This window comes from Danio rerio, chromosome 9, assembly GCF_049306965.1.
Source record: "Danio rerio strain Tuebingen ecotype United States chromosome 9, GRCz12tu, whole genome shotgun sequence".
NCBI lineage: Eukaryota > Metazoa > Chordata > Actinopteri > Cypriniformes > Danionidae > Danio > Danio rerio.
The window spans coordinates 24,084,434-24,108,136 of record NC_133184.1 but is presented as its reverse complement, the minus strand read 5'-3'; the positions used below and the strand labels follow the sequence as shown (position 1 = coordinate 24,108,136).

The following is a 23,703-nucleotide window of genomic DNA, read 5'->3' as shown; positions in this document are numbered from 1 at the left end:
CTCTATGTACTGGGTGGGCCATTTATATGGATACACCTTAATAAAATGGGAATGGTTGGTGACATTAACGTCCTGTTTGTGGCACATTAGTATATGTGAGGGGGCAAACTTTTCAAGATGGGTGGTGACCATGGTGGTCGTTTTGAAGTCGGCCATCTTGGATCAACTTTTGTTTTTTCATTAGGAAGAGGGTCGACACATCAAACTTATTGGGAATTTCACAAGAAAAACAAAGGTGTGCTTCACACCATAGAAAATTGCCTTCACATGACCCCAAAGATAAAAGTCTAAGGGGGTCAGATTGGGAGACCTTGGGGGCTATTTAACTGGCCCACGACAACCCACTTTTCAGGAAACTGTCCATCTAGGAATGCTCGGACCTGACACCCATAATGTGCTGGAAAAACTCAGGGAACGTGCCAGCTTCAGTGCATAAAGAGGGAAACACATCATCCTGTAGCAATTTCAAATAGCTTACCCAATTCACCTATAGCGCATGTCTTTTGACTGTGGGGAACACGAGCACCCGGAGGAAACCCATGCGAACACATGGAGAACATGCAAACTCCACACAGAAATACCATCTGACGCTATGAATGCATGTTACACTTCCGACTGAACCATGTGTTTTCTTTTCTTATAATGCACAGAGTTTTGAGGTAAGGCACATTTTCATTTGCCATTCACTGACAATTGGACAGTCTCATCCAGTTCATCAAACTCCATCTTTAAAATTTAAATCTAAATCGGAATAAAACTGTCTCCTTACAAAAGCTGGCTTACATTGAAAACATATGATTTGATTCACGCCTTCTGATTGGTTCTTGAGATATAGCGGCTTTTTCTTGAGATATAGCGCTCAAGTGGTGTTTAGAGGCTTTTGCAAACAAACTGTTATTTGTGAATGGGCTGAAATTGGGATTTAGATGATTTGAAGCAAACATATTTGTTAAATATGTGCCTGAAACATTTGCTCAATTTCAGTAGCTCATTTTTGGCGGAAGTAAGTGGCATCTGAACTCTTCATATGTTTTTTGATATTTAAAAAACATCTGAAAAACAATGCTAAAGTCAGTTATTCTTCTTTCAAAATGTTTTGGTATGAGTAACACCGCCCACTGTCACTTTACCCAATTATATTTAGGCCCCCAGGTTGCCTTGGGGAAAAACAGCATATTTCATTTTAGTCATGAATGCCACTTTAATGTACTGTATGTGGACGTGGCCAAAAACGCGACTTCTGGAGGAAAGTAGAAGCCTCAGAAATGAGACTACATTAGGTGTTTTAAGAAATTAACAGATACAGTAAAATTTTAATGTGCACATTAGCTTACATTGTAAGACTTAATTTTTAGGCACACTTAATCCTGTTGGTGTTATCAATCTGGCAACCTGTCAGTGTGTACAGTGAAAAAAAACCTCCCCGATATTTAGATTTTGGACTTTAATATCTAGTTTAACCACTAGGTGTCAATCCTACACACTGTACCTTAATTAGGCATAATTACATGAATCTAACCCTAAACCTAACCTACATTTTAACCATAACCATATACTAAGTACATGCAATCGATTCATTATAGTAAGTAGTCAAATGAACAGTTACACTGTAACACAGACACCTTAAACCGAAGTGTCAACTTATTGTTTTCTTACCGTCTCCATTCCCAGCAGTACCAGGAGTGGTATGGTGGTCATTCCTCCTCGAATCCACTCTTCTAGTGTTACCGTCCCATCTCGGTCATAGTCAATCTCCTCCATCATCTCCTTTAGAATCTGCAGTATCACACACAATTAAAACAGGGACAATATTATATACAGTAGGTTGCACCATAGTGCATAATAAGGCAGCCTAGTGGTAACTGTTAAAGTGATTCATACTGGGCGCAGTTCTGTAGAGTCCCATTCCAGGTATTCTGCTACATGGACCATCTGGTTTATTATGCGGTCCAGCTCCTAAATTGAGAGGCATCAATTCTTTAGACATCATAGACTTTTCATAGACACTCTTTTTTCATTTAGCCTGATATTTATAGCTCCCTCTAAACACCAGGTCAGAAAAGATCAATACTATTGCAAGACCATCTCTAAATCACCAAAGCCTTGCAGAATAGAAACATAAATCTATTAGAGGATGATGGAAATATTACATCTAGAAGAAATTACAACACTATATAAAGTGAATGCATAGTTACAGTCATAAAACCGGAATTAACTGTAAAGTGACATGTCTCAAAATTTAGCATATTTTGAGTTAATAAATCAAAAGAAGCACTGCATACGGAATTAAAATGTGGTATGGACTAGTGTTTGCAAGTATTAAACAACAAAATGACTACTTGTAAAAGAAGTCTGTATTTTCCGCATGTTTGTGTGAATGAAATAACTACTTCATATCATCAAACATAAAAATTTACTTTAAGACATTGCGACAGAAGAATTACTATTACTATTTTAGTCAAATGAACCTAAAGGAGTCACACGATTTGCTACTGTTTTAATTTGAACATAAATCAAATTATATCTAAATATATATATATATATATATATATATATATATATATATATATATATATATATATATATATATATATATATATATATATATATATAATTATATTAATAACTATAGATATAATTAAATTAAATAAATGAATAAATGAACAGATAAATGAATGAATGAATAAATAGATACATAAATAGATAAATAAATAAATAAATAAATACATACATACATACATAAATGAATAAATAAATAAATAAATGAAAAAACTAATAAATACATAAACAAATAAATGAATAAGTAAATAAATAAATTAATAAATAAATGAATGAATGAATAAATAAATTAATTAATAGATAAATAAACAAACAAATAAATAAATAGATAAGTAAGTAAATAAATGATTAAATAAATAAATAAATAAATATATATATATATATATACACACACACACACACACACACACACACACACACACACACACACATATATATATATATATATATATATATATATATATATATATATATATATATATATATATATATATATATATATATATATATATAAATAGATAAACAAACAAATAAACAGATCAATAAATAAATGAATAAATAAATGGATAAATAAACAAACAAATATATAGATAAGTATATAAATGAATCGATATATAAATGAATAAATAAGTAGATACATAGATAGATAGACAAATATAAATAAATAAATAAATAAATAAATAAATCGATAGATAAATAGAAAAATAAATAAGTAAATAAGTGAATAAATAAATAAATAAACAAACAAATAAAAAGAATTAAAACACGCCGACATTACAGAAACTACAAATACTGTAATAGAGCTCTGAAAAATCCCACATTGAATGTGTACTGTGCATTAACTCATTGTTGTCAACAAGATCTAAACAGTGTCAAATGACTTCAACAAATATAGAGAAATTAGATATTATAACAGTGATGTAGGACTTACCGAACTGTCCAGCAGACCGTTGCCATCTGTGTCGTACAGCCTGAACATGACTTCAGGGTGAAAGAAACAAAAGATAAGACAGCGTATCTTTTTGAAGTGTTGGAAACCTTTGTGAAGTGCAGAACCCATGCTAGCACCTGAAGCCCAGGTTATCTATGAGCACAATAAGGCAGCTAGCGAGGATTAGCTTTGAGCAGAAATAACTATCAATGCTAAAGAAAGCTTGGCAACACTAACTCCAGGACATTTAAGGACAGAACTGGAGGTAAGCTTTTACAGAATGAGCGAGAATGATTCTAGAAGTCTCTGTCACTTTCACTCTCTATGTGTTTACAACAACTAAAACGCAGAACTAACAAAGATATGTGCTTTATCAATTATACATTATTAGTCAACGACATATTCATGGAATCAAAAGTGAGAGACAGCCATAATGATAAAATTTCTATTCTATAGAATTTCTATTCTTTTGAATATTCTTTCCATCAAAGAACTAAAAGTACTAAAAACATTTTTCCTGAGCCCCAAAATTAGTATACTACTATTCAGTGTTGGGGGTAACGCATTGCAAGTAACTTGTATGTAATAATAATACCTTCTAAGTAATGAGTAATGTAACGGATTACTTTTAAAAAATAAGTAATAATATTTGAGTTACTTTTTTTTGAAAATGTAATTAAGCAATTAGCTTTTAAAACATAAATAGCTGAATAAAATTAAAGGAGTCTTAATGAATTATGTCAAATCGCTATTTTGAACACATTGAAGAAAAGGAAAATGGGATTATAGTCTGAATGAACAGTGATTTTTACTCGAGACAAATAGTCCAAAAGTTGCAAACACGTTGCTTTAAACTTTCAATAATCTGTATATATGACATGTATAGCTCTGGGGTCAGGAAGTTCTCAGATAACATTATCCTAAATATATTATTATATTATTCTGTTTTTTAAAGCTAACTGTAGGTGTAGGTTGTACAGGGAATTGTTAATTACAGAGCTCCTCTATTAAAAAATAGAGTAAAAAATAAGTTCTGAAACAGATCAAGCCTCAGCAAAGGTAAGGAAAAGTAATGCAAAAGTAACTCAAAAGTAACGTAACGCATTACTTGCCATAAAAAGTAACTAAATATCACGACTAGGTACTTTTTTGGCGAGTAACTCAATATCGTAATGTATTACGTTCAAAAGTAACTTTCCCCAACACTGATACTTGGAGTTGCCATCATAAGTAAATAACATTTAAAACAAATATAAAGCTTGTTTTAAAGTTATTTTGAATGATAACAATATTACTGTATTATTATTTTTTTTTTAAAACAGCGTTGATGAGCTTGATAAAAATAATGTTGTTATACTTTTAAAAAGTGTAATGTAACACAGAATTTAATTTAATTTCATTAACTTGTTTGATGTGTGGGATTCAAGATAAATGATTTCACAAAGTAACAGAAATAGAATGTACTGTTCATATATTTAAAAAATACAAAAATGTTTAATATGCATTTCAACCACTGCAGCACTTTTAAAGAAAGAATATGAAGTCTATTAAATAAAATGACAGCCACCAAGAATGAGATGACTAATAACATGATTTCTGTGCTTTGGCAAAACTAGGTTGGGTAACATAAACTACAAACTATTTTTAGAGTTTTCTATTGGAACTTTGGCAATGTATTAATTATTGATGAATTGTTGAGAAATGTATAAACCATCATACTTAAACCTATGAACAAATAAGCAATTAAAATATACATTTTAAAATAATTTCTAACAAAGATTATGTATTTGACTAATTTACAATCAAACTTACACTCAAGCTTGTCCTCTGGCGTCCCTCGCTCTAGCAGGGACAAGTAGCATACAATGTCTTTAAGGAAGACCACTTGGGGCGATGGAGAGCCTTTTTGTGGAGACGGACTCCTCCGGAGGGATGTACGATTCTCAGATTGATTACGCTCTGAAAGAATGACAATTATATCAGTCCTATGAGTAAACACAACATAAATCACATCCAAATAATTATGTGTTCTACAGGAAGTGCAAGACTTTTTCTTTAGTTAGTTTGATTTTAATTATTCATTTACTTACTCAAAATATATTATAATGACATTATTATATGCATATTTACTTCTGGCTTTTAAAAAGGTCATGAACTGAAAAATCTGAATGACAATCTTTTGATATATAATTGTTATTGTACAATAAAAACTCATGCATGTTTGAAAACTCGAATTTTTGTTAGTTTAAAAACAGCTTATATTGAAGAAAATTTTTCATTAGGTCTAATGTGCCTCTTGTGTCCAGACGTTTTGCCTCTGTCCACACTATACAGCCTATAATGGTTCAGATAATCATGATACCTGACCATTCATATTCACAAAGCAAGTGCAAATTTTGCCGGCATCATTACTCTTGCTATTTAGCAGCTGTGTAATGAGGAAACTATATGCAATAGTCCAGAACACCAGGCAGAGAGTGATTGTAGATGGCCAAAAGTTTGTATTTCAGTCCATCTATATCAGAGGTGCTCAAACTTTCTCCTATAAAGGAGAAAGTATATAAAGTATATAAATAGAGGTTCCTTTAAATCCTATTAACTAATGCAGTACCTTTTGTAACATTTAATAAAAACATAAACAATCCCATTTATTTATTTATCCCATTTTGCTCGCAGATACCTTATGCTATGTCTTTATCTGTCAAGTGACAGTGTTTACATTTGAAAAGTCGGATTCATTTACAACATTTCAATGCATCATTTAATTTCAGTTAACTTTTTAAGTAGCCTAACAATTAAACAAAGAAACAAAAGGTTACATTAAATTCGAAACGACAATCTCTGTCTTTTCAGATGGGATGACAGGCCAAATCAAAGGTTACCATGGGCCAATTTGAAAATGCTCTGTTGTCGTGGGTTAAAGATGCTGAAGTAGTGTGGACACCAGGCTTACGTGTTTTAAAACAGTTTAAACACAAACTGCACTTTAAAATCAAAGCATTGACAACTTTAAATATGCAAAACTGTGAGCCAATCATACAGTAGCCATTGAGTTATGAGTCAACAATCTGCCACAACAATTCAAATGATGTGTTCTGATATGAGGGGTCAGAACATGATGACATTAAATAAAAAGATGATATTATAAGTAGGAAACTGTGCCAAAAAAATTCCGTCAAAAAACACCTTTACATTCTTATTCAGACCTATTTTTTTTAAGTAAAACTTTAGTTGTGAAAGGGATCCAGGACCCTCTGGTTATACATGCACATTGTGCAAGATTTGAAAACCTGTGAACAAACACCTGTGCCTCAGATCAGACACTCTTGGCATGGATTACATGTGTTTTATTTGTGTGATGAAGATCATGATTGAGACCTGGGGAGAGGCGCGGGGAGTTGGAGGTCTTGGAGAGAGCCAGAGCATTGCTGCTACTACTGCTGCCCGTTGGGGGTTTAGGCTGTGTGCCGGGTGAGCGGTGGGGGCCTCTGGGTGTGTGGCCCCCTGTGCCTGAGCGCTGTGAGGAGGAGCGGGATGAACACGGTGATGTGGTGGCCCCTGAGCCTGGAGTGATGCCCGCTGAGCTCTCAGCTGTATGACGGCTCATCGCGCTTAGAATACTCTTCCCATTCATACCTAGAAAAAAAAAAAACAAGTGCAAAAAGACAGGAACATGAAGATGAAAATATGAATTAAGACAAAAAGCAACAGAGCGTCATACTTATAAACACTCAAACAAATTGAAACTGGGTCTCATTCACTAACTGAGTATAAAAAACTGTGCTTGAACTCTACAACACAGAACATGGGTTGTAAAAATTAATCAAATTTCAACTTAAAACTAAGGAAAAATGGGCAACATAGTGGCTCAGTGGTTAGCACTGTTGCCCACAGCAAGACGTCGCTGGTCGCTGGTTGAGTCTCAGCTGGGTGTTCGCCCCCTTTTGGTGTGGGTTTCCTCAGGGTGCCCTGGTTTCCCCAACAGTCCAAAAACATGCGCTATAAGTGAATTGAATGAACTAAATTGGTCGTAGTGTATGTATGTGGATGAGAGAGTGTATGGGTGTTTCCCAGTACTGGGTTGCAGCTGCAAGGGCATAGATGTTTAAAACATAAGCTGAATAAATTGGCAATTTATTTCTCTGTAGCAACCACTGATGAATAAAGCTGAAAGAAAATAAATAAATGATGACTAAAGAAAAATGTAAATATTTAATATGTCAATATAGTTTTATTTTATTTTATATATTACGTTTAAAAATATTTTATGTAATTTATACAGCAATTTCTCCAGTCTGCAGTGTCATAAAAGGATTCTGTTGCTTTATTTTTTTTTCTTATCAGGATTGCTAGAATTCAAAACTCAAAAGAAAAACATTTACTTTACTTATGTGTCAATGGAAATATCTTTATAGTCTTGTTTGATTAATTTAATCCTTGCTGAATTAAGAATGATTTTTTTTTAAATAAACACATACATTCATATATTAAAACTTAAAAATGAAAACTACATTTTAACATGACTAAAATTGTATTTTTTTATATTGTTAACTCACAAAAACATCACAAAAAGTTTGCAATTTATTTCAAATAAGGTTTTTCTACTGACATTCGTGTGGCTCCCTGAGTTTAACATTTATTGAGTTTCACCTGCTTAAATGGGATTCATCAGCCTTAGAATTAAATATAAATTTGTGCATGCATTTTATCAATTTAGTGAGCATTTTGCATGAGGAACTCTTCTGTTTACATTAATAAGTATTTCTGTACACACATATTGGAACAATCTACCAGAAATGTACATTTTTACTTATGTAAAACGTGACAGGGCCTGACTTAAGCTTGTCGTCCTCCAAAAAAATCATACAAAACATGCATAAAATCATACGATTCATTGATAGAACGCATCCTTGATCACTGTCAGCTTCTCCGTCAAATGATGTCTCTTTCGAGTCATAGCGTTACAGATGTATTGCACGCATTGTGACTGACAGAAACACAGAGACCATTGTACATTTATTTGTATTATATATTTGTTGCATTTATTTGTAGAATTTATGTATAATTTCACGTTTTTAATCAACTGATGTGAATGATAACAACTTTAACCTCCTATTTCTGAAGTATTTTTTTTTCTAAATAACAGTTTGTATCATAACAAAAGTATTGAAGAGGTAGGTTCCATTAGGCTGAGGATAAGGACAATGACAGAGTTTGTACAGTGTAAAGTGTTTTTAATAAAGAAAAAATAATCTGAGAACCAAATGAAAGACATATTCCTTCATAGAACAATTCACAGAAATCAAACATCAGTCCAGATTACAAACTTTTGGGATGAAATACTTTTTGCTTACTGTATTATGTTTTTATTTCAGGCACAGATAATGCATGTCTCTGGTAGAATGTCCCTATTAGTAAATGAGACCCACTGTTCAGAAATTATATTGCTTATTACTGGTCAGTTCGCCCATGTACACGTTTCTTGGAGAGTTTAATTGGTAGAAACCAGAACAAGTAGAGTGACTCAGGGCAGAAATGTGTATTATCACACAAGATATTGAGGAGGAAGCTGATGGCATTTAGCAATTACTGACAAACATTGTGATCAACACCGCAGTGACACAGTGGTTGACCTGATGATACCATAGATGAAATCACATCTATCACTGACTGCTTTGACTGACATCAACACAAATAAACCAAAAGTGCTGCCAAGACACATCAAGACGACACTAAACAACACGGGGTGAAGTTTGAACACGCTTTGAAGGGAGTCACAGCAAGTCTCTGGCCAGTCAAATCACACCACGCTTGCTGTGATACCTGTTATGGGTGCACAGGCCACTTCTGTCTGTATAGAGATGCCTGCATCAATGGACTTGGGCTCTGCAGACACAGAGGTCAAAGTAAAGAGTGAAGTGGAGCAGGAGTAAAACAAGACAAACAAAGGAAATGGTTCCAGGCTTATTTATGAGAGCAGTCAGTCAAGACAGATTAATATGACAGGTTTATGACTGGTACAATGAGTGTTTACTACTAAAATGCACCAATTATGCTACTCTAATGATTCCTATATTGGAGATCTCTTACACAGGACTGACACACACCAAGTCGACAGTCAGCTGATGGGCTTCACTAGGTCATTGCATAGCGTCGGTGTGCCTAGTTGCTCTGATTTGTTGTTGAGAAACCAATCAGAGTGCTCTCTTCAGCGACGCAGATTCTACCCCCCCCCCCCCCCCCCCCCCACCACAGGTTCTGCAGATTACAATGTCCCGAATTGTGATTGCCAATCTTAAAACTACCGTAATGGTTTGTTTTGGTTCAATTTTGAATTTATCCAATCAACGCAAAGGCCGGGGAACCAGAGTGAGTGCTCCGACTTGGCCCCCCTGGTCCCACAGATTCTACATGCTGAATAGTAGATCCTATATACAGTTGAAGTCAAATTATAAGCCCCCTTTTGATTTTTTTTTCTTTTTTAAATATTTCCCAAATTATGTTTATCAGAGCAAGGACATTTTCACAGTATGTCTGATAATATTTTTTTCTTCTGGAGAAAGTTTTACTTGTTTTATTTCGGCTAGAATAAAAGCAGTTCTGATTTTTTTTAAAACTATTTTTGGGTTGAAATTATTAGCCCCTTTGAGCTAATTTATATTTCCATAGACTACAGAACAAGCCATCATTATAGAAAAACTAACCTAATTACCCTAACCTGCCTAGTTAACCTTTTTAACCTAGTTAAGCTTTTAAATGTCACTTTAAGCTGTATAGAAGTTTCTTGAAAAATATCAAGTAAAATATTATTTAATGTCATTATGGCAAAGATAAAATAAATCAGTTATTAGAAATAGGTTTTTAAAACTATTATGCTTATAAATGTGCTGAAACAATTTTCCCTCCATTAAACAGAAATTGGGGGAAAAAAAAAAATCAGGGGGGCTAATAATTCTGACTTCAACGGTAGATCCTTTTCACAATGACATCATGTCACTTGCTCCTGTTAGCAACGTAGTGTATTTTTAGCTCCGGTTTACCTTTGAATGAATGGGAGACTTCTCTATTATATATTATAATATAACATTGCACATTGTGATTTAATGTGACCTTTAGACAGTATCCTTCCGCCACGTACTGGGTGGTTTTAATTTTATATCTGTATACCTTTTCCCCCTAATTAATAATAAGTTACAAATTATTTAATAATCTAATAATACTGCATTAAATCATATAATTAAAATGCAGTCTTCTTATTGTTAGAAAACAGCTGTAGTGACAATCTAACCATATCTATAGTAAATATCAAGCTGACTGGGTGAGTTCTCTATGGGGAGTACTGTAGGTGGAAGTAAATATACATTCGCGTGGAGTGAAACCAGACACTGCATGACATTGTGAAAAGGGTCTATTGGGCCAACGAGCTCTGATGTTAACCCGATTCAGCATTTAGAATCAGTTTCAGCTGAAGAGAGCGCTCTGATTGGTTATTCAGCAAGGAATCAGAGCATGAGAACAAAAATTTAAGTGAGACACCCAAGTAAACAATTCAAGAAGGAACTCAGAAAAGCTGGCTGTGTTTTGCTACATTTCTCAACTATTTGCAAACCAATGTATAGTTGAAGTCAGAATTATTAGGCCCCCTGAATTATTAGCCTCCTGTTAATTTTTTCCCCATTTTCTGTTTAACGGAGAGCAGATTAAAAAAAAAAACATTTCTAAACATAATAGTTTTAATAATTAATTTCTAATAACTTATTTGTTTTATATTTGCCATGATGACAGTAAATAATATTTGACTAGATATTTTTCAAGACACTTCTATACAGCTTAAAGTGACATTAAAGGCTTAATTAGGTTAACTAGGCAAGATAGGACAATTAGGCAATTTATTGCATAACAATGGTTTGTTTAGGAGAACATCGAAAAAAAATTATAGCTTAAAGGGTCTAATAATTTTGATCTTAATTTTTTTTTTATAAAAAATGCTTTTATTCTAGCCAAAATAAAACAAATAAGGCTTTCCCCAGAAGAAAAAATATTATCAGACATACTGTGAACATTTCCTTGCTTTGTTAAACATCATTTGGGAAATGAAAAGAAAAGAAATTCAAAGGGGGGCTTATAATTCTGACTTTAACTGTATATTTTTAGATTATCAGACAAATTTACATGAGCAAATGCCTCTACGGTGGGTGGAAATTACTGTGATAATGTCACTAAATGCTTTGTCTCTGTATTTTATCATCCGTTTTCCCTTTTTTAGATTGAGAAAACAGACTACTGTTCCTCACAGGTGCGAAAAGACACATCTTCTAGCACAGATGCAGAATGTCATCTTTCATTTTTAGTCAGCTACTGTCTGCCCGGTGTCCAACACACTTTTTTATCTAGTTTTTTATCTAGTGTTAGTTGTTTGGTGTTGATTTGGTGTGTCTCAGCCCTTAGATCTATCCAAGGTAGAAAAAAAAAAAACAGTTTAAATTTTGCATAACATAAGCTAAAGCATCAGCTAGTTTCCTAAACTCTTTGTTCAAGCATTCGGTTTCTCTAAACGCCTTCTTTCTAAAAGACTACTCTGGTTTGATTGGTGGTCAGATAGCCCAATCTGTTGTGACTGGTCTACTGCTTGCAGTTTGTCTAAAACAGCATTTCCAAATGCCACTTCTCAAAGCTTTCTCAGCACACAATAAAAACTACTCACAAACCAAACCCTTCCAAGCCTCAGAGCGTTTTCACAAGCAGCCAATGAACCATTAGTTAAATGACGACTCAGTTCAGAATCGATTCTGGAGACAAAAATTCCATTTGTTCAGCACTTTAATCTTTGAAACTTTGCAGACCTTTTACATTCACAAACAGCTTTTTTACACTCTCCATGAAATGTTATATCTGATAAAAGCATAATGGGGTACTTATTATTTTGAAGAATGCTGGAAACCAGTAGCCATTAGCTGTTTCCAAAAGATGTGAATTAGATTTATTCACAAAACTGGAATAATGCACAAATCATTTGTGAATAAATTACGTAAATACTCTAGCAAAAAGAAAAGTGGAATTTGCTGTTGTAGAAGAAGCCAATTTAGACATTTTTCTTATACATTAAATGACTTGCACTTTAGAGGATGAATACAAAATGCAATGAACGTGGTAGCTTTTAGAAGCGTTTGGGAGCACAGCTGGTCAAGACAGTTCTGGGAGGTAATAATACTGAACCACTTTGATGACAGACTTTGGCTAAGGCATTTTAGAATGACCAAAACAACATTTTAGATGTTTTACAATGTGTTCGGTCTGCTGGTTTGCCCATTAATGTCCTATCGTGCCTATTTTTATTACATGATCTGTTAAACAAAAAACAAAAACAATAAATCAGATAAAAAGTTTATCATATTATTATTCCATAAAGCATTCAAATCTATGTGCAAAAATATAGTGGATGGAAACAAAGCTACTGACTTCCATTGTATTTTGATTCCCTATAGATGCCAACATGATTTTCCAACATTCTTCAAAATATATTATTTTGTGTTCAGAAGAAGAAAGATACTAGGGAACTACCTGAGGGTGAGTGAATTGTAAATAAATTTTCACTTTGGGTGAATTATACCTTTAATATTCATTGACTGAGTTGCTTTATTAACAAAAGAGTTACAGAAATCCCCGGCTGTGCTATGTTTTGCCAGTCCTGAGAAATCTTGGCACTAGATGGCACTGTTGGCAATCAAACTATTCCTCTTAATTACCTCAGGTCAACAGTGATAGGAGTGTGATTCAAACAAAAGGCCACCAGCATCTTTCCTTAAAATTGGAATCTTTCATCAAATCAGTTATTTTATCTAGTCTTGATAAGTAATAGCTCAGAGCCACAAAGTTTCTAAAAGGCAGACAGCAGGTTTCTCTGTGTAACACAAATGAGTGTGGGTCTCCAGATGCAAACAAGTTTGTTTTAGTCAGAAATAGTCTAATCTAATGCAAATGATAAAATAAGGTATTATCCAAGAGTCTGGCATCAAAGGTAAAAATGCTATATTTTAATTTAATACACTGTCCCTTAAAAGTTTGAGGTAATAACAATTTTATTGTATTTTTTTAAAGTAAAAATGGATCAGACTGCTTCACAGTGACAGTGAAAGATTTCTTTAAAGCTTTCTATCTACTTTTAGAATTTTATAGTTTTTACAGTAGGTTGCCCACCTCTTGGTTTATTGACAGCAGTGCTGGAGGTGATAACACAGAAAATTAGTGATTAGTGACCACAAAATAGTCCAGAATAGCAAGTATTTAATATTTTATGTATTAAGCCTTTAGAATTTTTAAAGAAAAATCGTTGAAAAGTTCATTTTAATTGTCACCGTGAGGAAGGCAGGTTTTGCCAAAATATGTAGGTGCAGTGCAAAATAATTTTTTAATAGCCTAATAAATAATTTTTATATTTTTTAATAAATAGTTAATAAAGTTTTTTTTTTACTTTTTCACTTACTCTCTGAGTACCTTGGATTTTAACTGTATTTTTTAATTATATTTTGCCCTTTTAACATTCAGCTAAATTAGAATTAAAGACACGCTGGAGTACTTTCTTTGAGATTTTATCAGATTTGTGTGCGTTGAGCATCATTTAAGACAATGTTAGCTCTTTTTGGCTTTAATTATGGGGAAAACCAGATAATTTTGACCTTTTGTCAGCTAATTTCATCTTCCGGTTTTAAAATAATTTTTGGGGCGGGATCAAAATCAGGAACAGAGCACGAACCTGCTAGTGGAGTGATGACATGTCGATTTCTCATTATTATTCATGGCTGAGTTTTCTTATCCTATGAGAGAACTTTGCTTCTTAATTATTTATGACTGCACGTGTTTTCAATGACAGACTAATATGGACAGACCACTCATCTGTGACGCGCACGACATGCAGTATTTAGCCATTCATGAATGGTCGCAAGTGTTTATTTCCATGATCCACAGAGTTAGTTGCATAGCTTTCTCTGCTATTCTGTCAGGGCCTATACAGCCAACCTATTTGTGTGCAGCAAGCATTTTTGTCAGGAGAGCTGTACAAGAATTGGAGAATGGCAGACTTTATCTTTTATCAGTTGAGATTGTTACCATTCAGACACATTGCCGCGCTGCTGTGCTTGCACATGTTTAAAATCCCCCAGATTACCGGTAGGGCTAATGGTTGGAATAGATATGGAAAGAGATCTGCTCCTGTCCATGTTTTCTGCATTCAGGGCCAAGATTTAGGAAGAGAGAAGTCCTCCAAATTTATAGTGTTTATGTAAACATGATTTTTTTATAATTATATAAAAAAATTGTGGTTATATTTTATATGAAATTACGAACAGCCTATCGTATATGTAAAGACTTTAAATTACGTTTTATTTACCATGTATCGATCTATGATTGGCTCCTGTACTAGTGGGAGAGGCTTCATTCACCATATATTCATTCACTATTACACTTTTCCCCATTCAAAAACATATGAGTGACATGTCTTGTGTATCCTTTAGTCTTTGGGTAGACTTGAATTGAAAGAGGGGTGTTTCATGAACCTTTAAAACATAAAGCCCTGAACAACTTAAGTATGTCATTTCAATTTTAAATAAATACATTGTAGAATGATTTAACAATATTTCATCCATATTTCATCATTTTATTTTGATACTTTATTCATTGTAATATGCTTTCTAAGTATTTAAAGTCACTCTCATTTTGACCCACTAGCATTTATGACAAAAGGTGTTTCAGCAGTTAATAATTCACAGCTTTTTTTCAGAACCCAATGACACTATCAAATTGAATATTTCATCCAGACCTCCACAATAAGTCATTTCGAGTGTAAAGTCATTTGAATAGACTATTTACCCAGAATTCCTGCTCCAGCTCGAGAGGTGTCAGGGGAGCCTTCTCCACCATTCTTGCTCTTGAAGGAGGTGAAGAGGTGTTTGCACAGTTCCTCGGGGATGTCATTCTCCAGGTAGGTGGTCATGAAGAGCTGAAAGCCCTCATAATCGATGGGCTGCAGGAGACAAGAGGACAAATGATGAGAAATGTGAAGCAAGTGAGATGAAATAAAGCCGTGAATAAGCAGCTCCTGCTCCTTTATGTGTTCAGCAGAAAGAATGTTCCTGTCTCAGGGCATGAATGACACGCTCAAGCATTTCATTAGGACACACAGCAACAAAAATACAGAGGGAGCCCACTGACACACATTGAAGTACAGTAAAACACATTTATATTCTGCTCATAGAAGCAAAATCATCAGAGGTTACACTCTAAAAATGCTGAATTGTTTCAATCCAGATTTGAGTCAAATTTAAACAAAGGGTCTGTTTACAGCAGCTCACTTCATGCGTTTTCTCTGAGCGCACAGCTATCTGATTTGTGAAAACTGTTTAATTTACATTTGGCTAAATGGATATGAATCTGAATCTAATTTTTAAATAGGATTTTATAGGTCATGTCAGCTAAAGCACCGAAAATAAATAATTTTATATAATTCTAATTTCTTTCCTTTTTTAAATATTTCCCAAATGATGTTTAACAGAGCAAGGAAATTTTCACAGTATGTCTGATAATATTTTTTATATTACTTTTATTACATATCATTAAATTTAATATTTTTAATAATTCTTCTGGAGAACATATTATTTTTTCAGCTAGAATAAAACAATTTTTAGTTTTTAAAAACAATTTTTTAGGGTCTTAATTATTAGCCCCTTTAAACTATATATTTTTTCGATAGTCTACAGAACAAACCATTATTATACAATAACTTGACTAATTACCCGTAACCTGCCTAGTTACCCTAATTAACATAGTTAAGCCATTAAATGTCACTTTTAAGGTGTACAGAAGTGTCTTAAAATATCTAGTAAAATATTATGTACTGTCATCAAAGATAAAATAAATTAGTTATTAGAAATTAGCTATTAAAACTATTACGTTTAGAAATGTGTTGAAAAAAATCTGCTCTCAGTTAAACAGAAAATGGGGAACAAAACAAACAGGGGGCAAATAATTTATGGGCTTTAATAATTCTGACTTCAACTGTATATATTTTACAGTATATAATTATTATTTTGTATTATTATTACTATTATTATTATTAACAGAAAAGCAAGCTATAAATATTATTTGCAATACAAATTATTTTATTTGCAGTTTTTACAAAAGGATTTGTGCTTAACTTAGGTTCATGTAAAAAACAAAAAACAGAAGGTACTGTCATTATAGGCCTAAATGAAAATCTATTTTTGTTGAACAAACATGTGCAAGACATGACTCAAAACTGTAAAGGGGTTACATTAATTTGCATATAACCTACTCTTGGGAAAACTAAACGTTGTGCCCTGTGAACAAAAGAAACATATATATATATATATATATATATATATATATATATATATATATATATATATATATATATATATATATATATATATATATATATATATATATATATATATATATATATATATATATACACACAGTTGAAGTCAGAATTATTAGCCCCCTTCAAATTTTTGCTTATTTTTTAAATATTTCCCAAATGATTTTTAACAGAGCAAGACAATTTTCACAATATGTCTGATAATATTTTTTCTTCTGCAAAAAGTCTAATTTGTTTTATTTTGGCTAGAATAAAAGCAGTTTTTAATTTTTTAAACACCATTTTAGGGACAAAATTATTAGCCCCTTTAAGCTTATTTTTTTATATCCATTGTTATACAATAACTAGCCTAATTACCCTAACCTACCTAGTTCACCTTATTAACCAAAGCCTTTAAATGTCACTTTAAGCTGTACAGAAGTGTCTTGAAAATTATCAAGTAAAATATAATTTACTGTCATCATGGCAAAGATAAAATATATTCATTATTAGAAATGAGTTATTAAAACTATTATGTTTAGAAATGTGCTGAAAAAAAAATCTTCTCTCCATTAAACAGAAATTGGGGAAAAAATAAACAAGCGGTCTAATAATTCAGGTGTGCTAATAATTCTGACTTCAACTTTATATATACATATATATATATATATATATATATATATATATATATATATATATATATATATATATATATATATATATATATATATATATATATATATATATATCAAGTTTAATGTTTTGATAACTTCATGTGTATTTTGGGTGCATTCAGTTTTCAATGGTGGTATGAGCATCGTCTGTTACAGTGACTGACTGTAATGTAATGTACTATAAAAATGTCATTTGTCATTTCATTTTCATAGGACAGATATGTAGATGCATTGGTTGCAGAATTTTAAAGCAGTTAAATGATTTAAAGGCTTCTTATTAGATATTACATCATTCAATGCGATTATGCATGACTTTATGGAGAGGTTTTTGACTTTACTTAAATGCTTTAGTTTAGTGTACTTGATCATTTTAAGGCAACTGGTTTCCTAATTTTTTCCTAGTAATGTGAACACTATTAAGAAGTTACTATTCGAACTAACTATTTGAGTCAACGGTACTGAAGTTTACTTTATTAAGAAGTTGTAACTACAAACTTTAAGTTATGCTGACTTAAAATAAATACACTACATATACATTTTAAGGCAATAGCTCAAAGTTGTTAATACATATAATTGTCAGTCAAGATTACTGTAATGTATTTAGTTCAACAAATTAATGTTCTTAAACATTGGGTTTACTTGTGTATATATTCTACAAACACATTCATAATAAATTAACTGGACTTTTATTAGTGGGAACAGCTATTGCTTTTACAGTGTTCAACCTTTTAACTACAGTTTGCTTTAACAACATGTGGTGCAACCGAAATAGCAACAAACATATAGTTACAAACAAGCTAGTAGTTAATAAGTCCCTATTGTGTGGACTTTACATTCCAGTTTGAAAAAGAATTTATGAACAGCTCGTGCAACCCTGCCCTAGTCTTCTAACAATAAGATAGCTCTCTGATCAGAAAACAAATACATGAAGTGACCAGATATAAACAGCTCCAAAGAGTCACATGTCTGTACTGTACCTTCCTTTTACTGATCTGATTAATCTGTAATTTTTCCCTTGTTAAAATAAAATTCCTCTAGTCTTCCATCTGATCTTGAAACAACCCAGTATTTTTTTTTCGGAGTGTGCAAAAACACCATGATGAAGAGGCTGTTAATACATTTTAAAGTAGCACAGACACACAGCTCACATTGAAAAGCCCCGGGCACGACCTTTGACCATCAGGAGACATTATTGCCCACTTTCTGGTTAGGCATGCAGTCTGTAGACACACTGAACCACAGAACATGCAAACCCAGAAGTTGACAGCTTACTTGGTTGAGCACATCTTGCTTCTGTGTGGCAGTCAGAGATATATGGAGAGGGTAGAGGAGAGACGGGTTATATATACACTGAAGCGCTGGTTTTGTGCAGAGAGATCAGTGATCGGTGTTAGCTTTCAGATCCTCTGCTCCTCTGACACTCAATGAATTCACATATTCCATCTTCAGTGCTGTAAAACGCATTAGTTCTCTGCTTTAGCTTAATGCTGTTTTGCAGGTTCGGTGGCAAGAGAATCACCTGGTCAATGTGCATAATAGGGGTTTACTATTTTAAGGTAGTAATTTGCTTTTGGTAACAAAACGAAAGAGAAAAAAATAAAACTGTACAATAAAAGATTTAATATGGGACAGCTTTTTAGCCTTTAATTAAAGCAATTGTACTGATCAGTACTGATATAAGGGGTTGGTAAGTTTGCTCGCCAAGGGTTACGCTACGTAGTATTTTGAAGAATGAAAAGTTCAAAATATTCAAACATTTATTCTGATTAGATATTCTTTTCAAAATTTTGCTGTTGTATTTTTAATAAAAAAGTTAAACACATATGCACACATGCATACATACTTTTGTAACAACAACATACTTATAAATAATAGTACGTATAAATGTATATATTTTAGCCATAGTTTTGGCCATGCAATATTATTGAACATGAAAACCGCTTATCAATCGATACCAGCAAAACTAAGTTGTGCTGAAAATAAAACCAAATTATATAAAAAACTAAAAGAAAATAGAAAATATAAGAAAAAATTAATTTAGCTATCAAAAACAAAACTTGAAAAAGACAAACAAAAAATAAAATATTAATTAAAACATAAATATAAATAAATATATAAATAATTATAAATATATAAATAAAAATGAATCTAAATATATAAATAAAGATAAATAAACAAACAAACAAATAAATATTCAAATAAATTAAAAATATAAATAAATATAAACAAATATATATATATATATATATATATATATATATATATATATATATATATATATATATATATATATATATATATATATATATATATATATATATATATATAATTAAATAATAAATAAATATAAATAAATAAATAAAAATAAATAAATGTAAATAAATAAAATTAAACAAACAAACAAACAAACAAACAAACAAATAAATAGATTAACAAATAAATAAACATAAATAAATAATTGCAATTAAATAAATAAAAACTATATAAATATAAAATATATATATATATATATATATATATATATATATATAATTAAAATAATTAAAAATAAATAAATCAATATAAATAAATCAAATTAAACAAACAAACAAATAAATAGATTAACAAATAAATAAACATAAATAAATAATTGCAAATAAATAAATAAAAACTATATAAATATAAATATAAATGTAAATAAATAAATAAATAAATCATGCATACATACATACATACATACATACATACATACATACATACATTCATACATACATACATACATACAAACGAAGTCAGAATTATTGGCCCTCTTTTGATTTTATTTTCTTTTTTAAATATTTCTCAAATTATATTTTACAGAGCAAGGAAAATTTCACAGTATTTCTAATAACATTTCTTGTTCTGGACAAAGTCTTATTTGTTTTATTTCGGCAAGAATAAAAGTAGTTATTCATTTTCTCAAAAACATTTTTGGGACAAAATTATTAGCCCCTTTAAGCTAATTTTTTTTTTTTCTATAACCATCGTTATACAATAACTTGCTTAATTACCCTAACCTGCCTAGTTCACCTTATTAACCTAGTTAAGCCTTTAAATGTCACTTTAAGCTGTACAGATGTGTCTTAAAAAATATTAAGTAAAATACCATTTACTGTCATCATGGCAAAGATAAAATAAATCAGTTATTAGAAATACGTTTTTAAAACTACTATGCTTAGAAATGTGCTAATACAATCTTCCCTACATTAAACAGAAATCGGGGAAAAAAATAAACAGGGGCACTAATAATTCTGACTTTAACTGTACATACAAACATACATACATACTGTACATACATAAATACATACATACATACAATAGAGGACAAAACAGTGAGCATGTCTGTCATTTGTTTACATGTTTGTAACATTTTAGTGAAGGATTCAGTAGTGTAAGAGGTGACTGCATGCAAAGCTGGACAAGGCTTGAGGGTCTGCAAACACTGGGCAGACGCACAGCAAAAACAGGAAGGTAAGAGTAACTGAACCCAAATGACTCACTTTGTCTCGGTATTAGCAAACATGTTTGTATGTTTTGGTGGAGTGAGTAGCAGTGTAACAGCCATATCTGTAAGAGGAACTTCCTGTCTGACATTCAAACTTGCAGAACACAGAAACTAAGGCAGTATCAAGTAATGCAAGAAACAATGAACAGTTTATTTAACCTTTCCCTGCCGCCACAGAGACTCTTCCTTTGACAAAGTTTACAGAGTCACTGTAATTAACCTGTTAACTCTCTTCCCCTATATTAACAACATAAATGGTTGTTTTACAGGAATGCTTTGTAATAAAAATGCAGAAACATTGAATAGATTATTAAATGAAGTGAAAGAACTTTTAAATTTAAACAGTTAAACTCTTATAGTAAGGGAAATGTATTATAGGCATTTATTTACAAATATAAATATTGCACAAAATAGTTTTGAATCTATAATTGCTATTAAATGAGATCAGAGAGTAATACCAATTGATTTTAGACATACATGCTATGTTATAATGACGTTGATACGAAGCATTTAAAACAGTAATTGCATTTTATTTAAAAAAAACTGGGAAAATGCAATTTGTATCCAATGATGACTGTTCCATCTGACCTAAAACATTCTGTTGTTGTGCCTCTAGACTGGAACAGAGTGTGTCTGTATGCATGTGCTGCACATATGGTGTGCAGCTAATATTCATGAAACCAAACTTCATTCAACCAAGTGAAAAGTATTTTAACACTAAATCATTTGTGCCCTGTATAGTGGACTACAGTTTTGTGCAAAAGTTTGGGCACCCCTGATAATCATCATAATTTCAAGCCATAGTCTGCTGATCCTACAAATCATTCAGTCATTGTTCTCCTGAAACATCCAACCCTGCCGTAACTTCAGGCTCGTGATTGATTCTTGAACATTGTTCTTAAGAATCTGCTGATACTGTGTGAAATCTATGTAACCTTTAACTCTGATAAGGTTTCCAGCACCTGTGCTTTCCACATATCCTCACAGCATGACGGACTCTCCCCTATATTTCATAGGGAGCAAGTTCTTCTCCTGGAATGTTGTATTCAAATTACAAATTGTCTGTGGTTGTGACTAAATAACTTGATCTTAGTTTCATCTGTTTACAGCAGGGATCACCAAACTTGTTCCTTGAGGTCCGGTTTAGAGATCTGCGCGGGACTAAATTTTGAATCCCGTTCCCGCCAGGCTTCAGCCCAAACCCGACCACTCCCACTTACATTCAGCATTTGTTGTACCGCTGCCCGACCTGCCCCATTTTTTACCCGCCGTGCCCGTTCCCGTTAATGAGATACATACGTGTGCTCGCTCACTCGGGAGTCGGGAGCGATATTGTTAGACCACCCGCTCCAGTCCAAAATTAAACCAGTTACCGACCGCTCCCGCGCTTCATTCAGAAATCTGGTCGGGTCCCGTGTCTCCCACGATACAGCCACGGGAATGCAGAACTCCAGTCCGGTGTCCTGCAGATTTTAGCTCCAACCTTAATCAAACACACCTGGACAAGCTAATCAAGGTCTTACTAAGTATACTTGAAACAGCCAGGCAGGTGTGTTGAGGCAAGATGGAGCAAAACCCTTCAGGGCACCGGACCTCCAGGAACGAGAGTGGTGACCCCTGGTCTACAGTATATATATATATTTTTTCCAAATGATTCAGGCTTGTCCAGATGAACCTTTGCATACCTCAAACGACTTTGCTTGGCACAATGCAGAAACATTACCCTTCCATTGAGCTGTTCTTTGTGAAGAGTGTGCTCGACTGTTGAACAATGTACAGTTCATTGACATTATCAGCAGCAAGATGCTCCTGGAGCTCTTTGGAGGTGGTCTGTGATCATTCTAACCATTCTTCGCCTTTGCCTTTCAGATATCTTTCTTGGCCTACCTCATCTTTCCTTTACAAGAACTGTTTCTGTGGCCTTACCTGTTCTTACAATATTTCTAACTGTGAAGATTTTAAACCTTTGTGATTGCTTTTTGTATCTTTTTCCTAATTCGTTTGATAAATGATCCTAGTTTTTAGGTCATTATGAAGTTCTTTTGAGATTCCCATGTTGCTACTTTCTGGAGTCACTCAAATCAATTTTGTGTTGTAATCAGTCAGCATCAAGTGACTACAGGTTTTGAAATCCACACAAAAGAAAGGGTGCCCAAACTTTTGCACAGCCTATTTTTCAGTTTCAATTTAATTTCACACATCTCAACACTGCTACACTACAGATTTCTGTCTGAAAAACATAACCTAATCTAGCTTTCTCTAAAAACTGTATGGCATATCACATTACTACGCAGTCACAGAGGGGTGCCCAAACCTTTGCATAAAACTCCATGTGTCATTCACCAAATTAACATTCACTTTATAGAAGACAGTAATTATGTGAGCAAGAACAGGAATATCAGCCACAGCTCATGCGTGTCATCAAGCCATCTGCTTGTGCTCACTACAAATGTGCAGAACTGTTTGCCCAGGCTGTGGATTTTAATCTCAAAAACAGGTCACCATTGACTTGCATTTTAACAATCGCCAAGGACCAAAGGTTTAGGTAATTGTTTTCTTTAATGTTCTACTGAATAAAAACTTTACATCTTCAATGGCCTGAGAGTAAGTAAATTAATTGAAATTTGACTTTTTGACACATATA

At 32.7% G+C, this 23,703-nt stretch overlaps 1 protein-coding gene across 47 annotated transcripts in view; it reads right to left on the bottom strand.

Annotated features, from left to right (window-relative positions):
* The window catches only part of dgkg (diacylglycerol kinase, gamma), a 246,909-nt gene that overhangs the window by 129,015 nt on the left and 94,191 nt on the right, over positions 1-23,703 (bottom strand). For 17 of the 47 annotated variants that reach the window (XM_073912639.1, XM_073912667.1, XM_073912640.1 and 14 more), the window contains 6 exons: positions 15,356-15,509; positions 6,869-7,126; positions 5,303-5,449; positions 3,491-3,540; positions 1,882-1,956; positions 1,657-1,776 (listed from right to left, as the gene is read on the bottom strand). In XM_073912639.1, coding sequence (XP_073768740.1) covers positions 1,657-1,776; positions 1,882-1,956; positions 3,491-3,540; positions 5,303-5,449; positions 6,869-7,126; positions 15,356-15,509 — 804 coding nt within the window. Of the gene's footprint in view, positions 1-1,656; positions 1,777-1,881; positions 1,957-3,490; positions 3,541-5,302; positions 5,450-6,868; positions 7,127-9,313; positions 9,377-15,355; positions 15,510-18,808; positions 18,988-23,703 lie in introns of all 47 variants that reach the window. The other 30 variants (XM_073912627.1, XM_073912648.1, XM_073912628.1 and 27 more) reach the window with 5 other exon arrangements.